The sequence below is a fragment of the Oncorhynchus clarkii genome, chromosome 20 (assembly GCF_045791955.1).
Source record: "Oncorhynchus clarkii lewisi isolate Uvic-CL-2024 chromosome 20, UVic_Ocla_1.0, whole genome shotgun sequence".
Taxonomy (NCBI): domain Eukaryota; kingdom Metazoa; phylum Chordata; class Actinopteri; order Salmoniformes; family Salmonidae; genus Oncorhynchus; species Oncorhynchus clarkii.
In genome coordinates this window covers 42,574,782-42,583,499 of record NC_092166.1, presented here as the reverse complement: position 1 = coordinate 42,583,499, position 8,718 = coordinate 42,574,782, and the positions used below count along the sequence as shown (strand labels likewise).

The following is an 8,718-nucleotide window of genomic DNA, read 5'->3' as shown; positions in this document are numbered from 1 at the left end:
GACAGACAGAGGGATGAGAGAGGGTTTAGAAATGTCAGCACTTGGATATGTATATTAGCCCACTGTGTTGTTCACAATTAAATATATGTAGACAAGTTGGCTAGGCCTATTTTATGAGTGAACAACCAATATCCACTGAAGAAAGGTATAGTATATAAAAGCAAGGAAGTAGTCTTTTAATAGATAGGCCTAGTCTCTCCTCAAGCAATTTTCATTATTTAGCATGTGGTAATGAGATTGAACAATTTATATTTATTACTTTAGAAGAGAGGGACAATAATTGCAAACTAGCAGTAATAATTGTAGCTAGCTAGCTATTTGATCATTTTTACGAAAAACATTTGCCAAATGTACTAAAATGGGGAAATCAGTGACACATAAAACACTTCCTTGTATTTGTATCCATTTTATTGAAGTATTGCCCAAATTGATAATGAGAAACACAAAAAAATGACGATACTATTTAGATGACCCCAAACGACAAATGCTTATGTAAGCTACAGTACAGTACAAGTCTTGTGTAACTGCACTTCACAGGGAGGAAAGAGTTAAAGCGTTTCTCTCGAACCTCAGGCTTTCTGTGCATGCGTAAATAAACTAGCCCGTTTTCATAAAATGTCTGAGAATTCCAATTTTCCTGTTCTCTCCAACTGTCAATAGCGCCGCACGCAGAGAAAACTACCAGGCTATATTGCGTAGGCCTACTCATTAAAACGGATAGTGCGCGCGCTCCTCCTCAGAACTTTGATCTACTCCACACACCCACCTTAATTAACCTATTCTCTGCAAAATAGGCCTACATGTCACAGAGCAGGCCTATTGTTTAATGTCGTAGTGGGTTTTAGAGTGGGGTTAGTACGTTTAAATTAACAGTTATGGCGAAATGGTCGGTTTTACTCGTTTACCTCCTCCAAGGACTGGCTCATCTTATTACTGGACAGCAGCAGCCATCGCGTGAGCGAGTGGGGCCTTGGCGGCAGAGGATTCAGTGGAAGAATAACGGTCAGGTGTACAGTCTAATGAGCACCGGGTCAGAGTATCAACCACTGGCGCGCCCAAGGAGCCAGTCCACGGTATACGTGAGCACTAGGAGGGATGGCACCGGCCAGATGCAGCCTGGAACGCGGGAAGGCAGAGTGGCTCACATAAGATCTGGACGAGTGGAATCGAATTTAGGCGCAGAACATTTACGGGACCAAACCAACAATGTTCTAGATCCTGGATCTGTAGCTCTAGGACATGACAATGAGCAGTACGTGGTGCCCAATGCTCGGCGGCACTCAGGCGCCAGACAGCAACCTGCGGTTCCATACCGAGCGGGAGTGGCGGGGTCCCCTGGCGCACGGCGCTACTCTCCAGAGTACACATACCGAGTCAACGCATCAGTCCCCGCGCTGCTCCCCGAGTTCTCCGGTAGCGGAATACCGAGGAGAGGAACGCCAGTCACTCAGGATGCTACCGGGGATGCTCGCTCGGGGGTTCATGCCTCTCCACCCCGGGGAAGCGAGGCAGTGCTTGTGCCGGGTGGAGAATACCAACAGATACGCGCTGAGCCGGAAGCATCTATCTCCAGGCAAACCGCACAAATGGAACATTCCAACTCAGGTTATGTCGTCCCCAACGGCAGGGATGCTCCTCCACTACCCAGACCCGATAACAGTGCTGAGACGTCGATCGAGGCAGCGAGTAACGGCGAGGACATGGTCTCGGACGACCCTAGGAACCCTTTTAAAAACCACCGGAATTCGGTTTTCTACAACATGTACCCCTCCAGAGGCAGAACTCCGGTAGTGCGCACGCGGCGTCCCCCGGCGCCAGCTCCTGGCACTGGATACGGAACCAGATATTTCCAGAATGGTGAGTATGCTAATTGTCGCACGTGTAGAATTTTAAATGTTCCTTGTGCAATCATTATAAGCGATTATAAAGCCATATTTAATGCCTTATATCATTCCCAAGGGCTCCCAGACCTCGTCCCAGACCCGTATTCCATCCAGGCTGGTGCCTACATCCAGCAGATGCAGATGTACTCGCTGCGCTGTGCAGCTGAGGAGAACTGTTTGGCGAGGTAAGTTATAAGTGCCTATGCAAATGGCTTTGTGTGTAATTTATTTTATATTATATGTTATGTTTATCTCTTAATCCACAATACATACACTTTCAGAAAAAAATCAACATTATCCCATTGTCTCTTAAATTCCTGCTGTTATGTGTGGTTAATATAAATGATGCCTTCAGACTGGTAATTTGTGACTCAATAAGCAGCAAAGAGGATCTCACTTAGCTACTGTTGTTTTCTACAGCCAATACACGTCAAATGTACTAATTTTGACCATTGCAAATGTTTACTTGATCTGATAGGATGACAGTTAATGTATCTTTCCATATGTGATCTCTCCCAGGTCAGCGAGCACAGCCAGGGACATAGACTACAGAGTACTGCTCCGCTTCCCCCAGAAGGTCAAGAACCAAGGCACAACTGACTTCCTTCCGGTCAAACCAAGACACCAGTGGGAATGGCACAGCTGTCACCAGTAAGTAAATCCAAGTAAATTACATATAGGAAGTAGAAAGAACTAGCTCCATTTGTCTCAGGTCTCCCTCATTCCATAGGAATTAGTCACTCCTGACAGGCAATACAAGTTCTTGTGCTGTTAGGGGAATAACCTGTGTGTGAATGTAACAATCTGCTGCTGTATTTTTTGTGTGTTATCTGTGATCGTTTTGTTTGTCTTGTGTAGTTTCTTAATCATTGTAGGTGTAAGCATGTATTCCTGAATATTCTTCAAAATCACCGTAGATATGACATTATATTTAACATTCATGGAAAATAAATACATGCGTTAGCTATGTTTCCATTAACTTTTACAATCATTTTTTGTCGACATTTAGAAAGTTGACAAACAGATACGACAATTGCCTGCTACGGTGCGTTTCCATTGAATTGTCTTGTGTCGAAAAAAAAACTGTTGGGCTTAATGGTGTCACACCCCAAAAAAAGTGTGTTGAATAAAGAAAAAAGTATTTGGAGTATTTCCATTATCCACTTAGACTATTTGCGCATTAATTAATACATTCCCGAGATCCTGTAAGCCCTCCCACCTATCATGTCTCAGATAACCCGCAAAAGCCAACATGGAAAGAATGTAAGATTTGACAAATATTTGCCATATCCTAATCATTATCATGTGCCAACATATCGCCAGGGCCCGTACAATGGTGAAACCTACACAACTGTAAATCTGAAATAATTGGATGATGAAAATTGCATACAGCCAACCAGAAAAGCAAGGTGAAGCAGTTCAGGCATTCTCTAAGTCTTGACAAACCTTGTCCTGCAAAGAAACATTTTTATAGTGGACAAATAGATTTAGAAAGCAGTATGCATTTCAAATTAAATGTGGAGTGGAGCTTTATAGTAATGTGATGACATACCTTCAAAATGATTCAGCAATCATTATTTATTTATTTTGTTGAATAAACCTGGGTCAATAGAAACCTGCCTAATGACTGCTAATGTTAGCAGTAGTATTTATACAAAACTTGTTAGCACATATACAAACCAGCCCATGGCTCAATATGATCTACCAGTCAACCATTATGCTAATGCCGGGATGGGCAAGTTTGATGGGGGTGGGAGCCACAAAATCCGAACTCATCATGTGGTGTCACAGTGGCTCACGGGTCTACGTACCCAAATCCATACCGACACATGCAATCAGAGCCAGTCCTAGCCTTTTGGGGGCCCTAAGTGAAGGAGTTTTCATGAAAACAGAGGAGAAAAAAGTGTCTCTGATAATCACATGCTGCTATTTATTGCTGACCAGCAGATGTCACTAATGTGCATTGTGAACAGATAATGAAGTTCAGAGTAATGACCAGTTTTTTCGTCACAATTTGGTGAAAGTGCCGGAGCCTTCAAAAAGCCTCACTTTCCCATCACTAGTGCTAACATTTTGTAGTCACATTTTCATTTACATACTTTCTTAGATTGTTTTGGAGAGTTTCATCTGCGTGTTTGGTGTGCTCTCACCTGTCTGAGTTTTTGAAGGGCCGTCTTTATACTTGACCATACAGTTTGCTAGAGGTCACACCTGCCATGCATGCCCTCTGTCCACCTCCATGCATCAGACTGGGTGAATTCTGAATAGTACGGCAGCACAATGTTTGAAGTTCACATTTTGGTTCTGATATTGGGGCCTAAGTTCCTCACAGAGTACGTGGCTGTGTGGATGGGGGGGATCAAATTCCAAAGAAAGCTGTTGTCTTACTCCCCCAGCAGTCAGGGTTAAATTCCCACTTCCGCCTGTCCAACTTTCACTCCTTTTCGTTCTCCTCCTGTTCTTAATATGTCTAAACAAAGCACAGAAAAAATTAAGGTGTAATTTCACCCCCAGAAAATTCTCTATAGGCCCTAAGATAAGTTGATCTAACATGGGCTTAAATCCATATTTCATTGAGCCCATGTTAAGTGTACTTATCTCAAGTTTGAATCAGGCCCAATGTGCTCAGTGTAACAAGGGTGGTTAAGCACAACTATTTTGTCCTGAAGACTGGCTGATTGGACTCGGGCGGTGTTTTGACAAGCAGGAGACCCAGTGTCTACTTTAAAATGTTAATCAAAATATTGAATGAAAATCATCAATCAAAATGTGTGTTATAAACCAATAGCATAAATGATTGAATGAGAGATACAGTCTGACAAAATATTTTGTTTTTGTTTTGGTCCTGCCTTTTACATGAACTGAAACACCAAATAGTGTTTTCACAACACTTTCTTAAAAATAAGAAGAACCACTTTGGGTGTTTCAGAGTACATCCATTCTGTTTTGAAATACATTCTGCGTATCATAACAGTTACATTGGGTTTACATTCAAACACACTCCAAACACCAGATTTCAGCTTAGGTGCACTACTTTTCATTTTTTTTTAAAATGCCTTCCTAACCATCTTAAATAAACATGCCCCATTCAAGACATTTAGAACCAGGAACAGATATAGCCCTTGGTTCTCCCCAGACCTGACTGCCCTTAACCAACACAAAAACATCCTATGGCGTTCTGCATTAGCATCGAACAGCCCCCGTGATATGCAGCTGTTCAGGGAAGCTAGAAACCATTATACACAGGCAGTTAGAAAAGCCAAGGCTAGCTTTTTCAAGCAGAAATTTGCTTCCTGCAACACTAACTCAAAAAAGTTCTGGGACACTGTAAAGTCCATGGAGAATAAGAACACCTCCTCCCAGCTGCCCACTGCACTGAAGATAGGAAACACTGTCACCACTGATAAATCCACCATAATTGAGAATTTCAATAAGCATTTTTCTACGGCTGGCCATGCTTTCCACCTGGCTACTCCTACCCCGGTCAACAGCACTGCACCCCTCACAACAACTCGCCCAAGCCTTCCCCATTTCTCCTTCTCCCAAATCTGCTCAGCTGATGTTCTGAATGAGCTGCAAAATCTGGACCCCTACAAATCAGCCGGGCTAGACAATCTGGACCCTTTCTTTCTAAAATTATCTGCCAAAATTGTTGCCACCCCTATTACTAGCCTGTTCAACCTCTCTTTCGTGTCGTCTGAGATTCCCAAAGATTGGAAAGCAGCTGCGGTCATCCCCCTCTTCAAAGGGGGTGACACTCTTGACCCAAACTGCTACAGACCTATATCTATCCTACCATGCCTTTCTAAGGTCTTCGAAAGCCAAGTCAACAAACAGATTACCGACCATTTTGAATCTCACCATACCTTCTCTGCTATGCAATCTGGTTTCAGAGCTGGTCATGGGTGCACCTCAGCCACGCTCAAGGTCCTAAATGATATCTTAACCGCCATCGATAAGAAACATTACTGTGCAGCCGTATTCATTGATCTGGCCAAGGCTTTCGACTCTGTCAATCACCACATCCTCATCGGCAGACTCGACAGCCTTGGTTTCTCAAATGATTGCCTCGCCTGGTTCACCAACTACTTCTCTGATAGAGTTCAGTGTATCAAATCGGAGGGTCTGCTGTCCGGACCTCTGGCAGTCTCTATGGGGGTGCCACAGGGTTCAATTCTTGGACCGACTCTCTTCTCTGTATACATCAATGAGGTCGCTCTTGCTGCTGGTGAGTCTCTGATCCACCTCTACGCAGACGACACCATTCTGTATACTTCTGGCCCTTCTTTGGACACTGTGTTAACAACCCTCCAGGCAAGCTTCAATGCCATACAACTCTCCTTCCGTGGCCTCCAATTGCTCTTAAATACAAGTAAAACTAAATGCATGCTCTTCAACCGATCGCTACCTGTACCTACCCGCCTATCCAACATTACTACTCTGGACGGCTCTGACTTAGAATACGTGGACAACTACAAATACTTAGGTGTCTGGTTAGACTGTAAACTCTCCTTCCAGACCCATATCAAACATCTCCAATCCAAAGTTAAATCTAGAATTGGCTTCCTATTTCGCAACAAAGCATCCTTCACTCATGCTGCCAAACATACCCTTGTAAAACTGACCATCCTACCAATCCTCGACTTTGGCGATGTCATTTACAAAATAGCCTCCAATACCCTACTCAACAAATTGGATGCAGTCTATCACAGTGCAATCCGTTTTGTCACCAAAGCCCCATATACTACCCACCATTGCGACCTGTACGCTCTCGTTGGCTGGCCCTCGCTTCATACTCGTCGCCAAACCCACTGGCTCCATGTCATCTACAAGACCCTGCTAGGTAATGTCCCCCCTTATCTCAGCTCGCTGGTCACCATTGCATCTCCCACCTGTAGCACACGCTCCAGCAGGTATATCTCTCTAGTCACCCCCAAAACCAATTCTTTCTTTGGCCGCCTCTCCTTCCAGTTCTCTGCTGCCAATGACTGGAACGAACTACAAAAATCTCTGAAACTGGAAACACTTATCTCCCTCACTAGCTTTAAGCACCAACTGTCAGAGCAGCTCACAGATTACTGCACCTGTACATAGCCCACCTATAATTTAGCCCAAACAACTACCTCTTTCACTACTGTATTTAATTAATTTATTTATTTTGCTCCTTTGCACCCCATTATTTTTATTTCTACTTTGCACATTCTCCCATTGCAAATCTACCATTCCAGTGTTTTACTTGCTATATTGTATTTACTTTGCCACCATGGCCTTTTTGCCTTTAACTCCCTTATCTCACCTCATTTGCTCACATCGTATATAGACTTGTTTATACTGTATTATTGACTGTATGTTTGTTTTACTCTATGTGTAACTCTGTGTCGTTGTATGTGTCGAACTGCTTTGCTTTATCTTGGCCAGGTCGCAATTGTAAATGAGAACTTGTTCTCAACTTGCCTACCTGGTTAAATAAAGGTGAAATAAATAAAATAAAATAAAAAATAAATGGTTTTACTGCACAACGATGGTATATACGGTATGTAAAAACTTCCTCCTTTCTCCTGCCCTAGACACTACCACAGTATGGATGCCTTCAGTAACTATGATCTGCTGGAGGTCACAACAGGAAGGAAGGTGGCAGAGGGACACAAGGCCAGTTTTTGTCTGGAGGACACCGGCTGTGATGCTGGATTCAGACGACGCTACGCATGCACAGCACATACACAGGTGAGTACTGCACTACAAACACAACATCATACCATTTTGTGAATCCACAATTGCAGCCCATACACAGGTACGTATGGTACGGGTACTGCACAAAGTGCTTAGGGCCCCTACTGATGTAACAAAAGGTGAATATGATCCACATTTTGCTCTAACTGTGTTTTGTGTTGAACAGGGGCTGAGTCCAGGATGTCATGATACATATGCTGCGAATATTGACTGTCAGTGGATCGACATCACTGATGTTCCTACAGGAAACTACGTCCTGAGGGTAACTACATTATATGATTATTGTGTCTGGATCGCATGTGACAAATAAAACATTTGATTTGATTTGTCTAAAGCTTACAACAGGAACTCTCTGTTTGGTAATGATTCACTTTAAATGCGTTTTTTTTAGCCTAGTCCGATCTGTATGTGCTTTGGCCATCTCACCGAAGCAGTGTTGTTCACACAAATCTTTATTTTCTTAGGTCACAGTCAACCCCAGTTATCATGTGCAAGAATCAGACTATTCCAACAACGTGGTGAGATGTGATGTCACATACACAGGTACTCAGGTTCAAACACGGAACTGTCGGCTAACCAGGTAAGATTCTCTGTGATTGGCCAATATAATCATATATTCTCTGTGATTGGCCATGATGTGATATATATCAAGGTCTCAGCCCTGCATAGTTTTTACCATCCCAAAAGGCATGTAAGTGCAGAAAATAGAGTCTGAATGGCAAATATAGATGTTTTTCGTAATTGTAATAGCATTACAATTAGTATAATAGCATACAGTGCATCCGGAAAGTATTCAGACCCCTTGACTTTCTCCACATTTTGTTTTACGTTACAGCCTTATTCTAAAATGGATTAAATAGTTTATTTAAATTCCTCATCAATCTACACACAATACCCCATAATGACAAAGCAAAAACAGGTTTTTAAACATTCTTGAAAATGTATTAAAAAGAAACAACTGAAATGTCATATTCACCTAAGTATTCAGACACTTTACTCTTTGTTTGTACTTTGTTGAAGCACCTTTGGCAGCAATGACAGCCTCAAGTCTTCTTGGGTATGACGCTACAAGCTTGACACACCTGTACTTGGGAAGTTTCTCCCA

The 8,718-nt window shown here is 42.8% G+C and overlaps 1 protein-coding gene across 1 annotated transcript; it reads left to right on the top strand.

The window, feature by feature from the left end:
* The first annotated feature begins 875 nt into the window (after positions 1–875).
* On the top strand, positions 876–8,197 carry LOC139377438 (protein-lysine 6-oxidase-like). The gene is made up of 6 exons (XM_071120467.1): positions 876–1,857; positions 1,960–2,068; positions 2,403–2,534; positions 7,451–7,607; positions 7,780–7,875; positions 8,078–8,197. The coding sequence occupies exons 1-6, from the start codon at positions 876–878 to the stop codon at positions 8,195–8,197; spliced, it is 1,596 nt and encodes a 531-aa protein (XP_070976568.1).
* Positions 8,198–8,718: the final 521 nt, after the last annotated feature.

What these genes read in the sequence shown, in the direction of transcription:
- LOC139377438 (XM_071120467.1), top strand. Translation starts at nt 876, where the DNA reads ATGGCGAAATGGTCGGTTTTACTCGTTTACCTCCTCCAAGGACTGGCT. An exon ending in AACCAGATATTTCCAGAATG is followed by an intron (nt 1,858 to 1,959) that starts GTGAGTATGCTA and finishes ATCATTCCCAAG; the next exon opens with GGCTCCCAGACCTCGTCCCA. An exon ending in CAGGAAACTACGTCCTGAGG is followed by an intron (nt 7,876 to 8,077) that starts GTAACTACATTA and finishes TTATTTTCTTAG; the next exon opens with GTCACAGTCAACCCCAGTTA.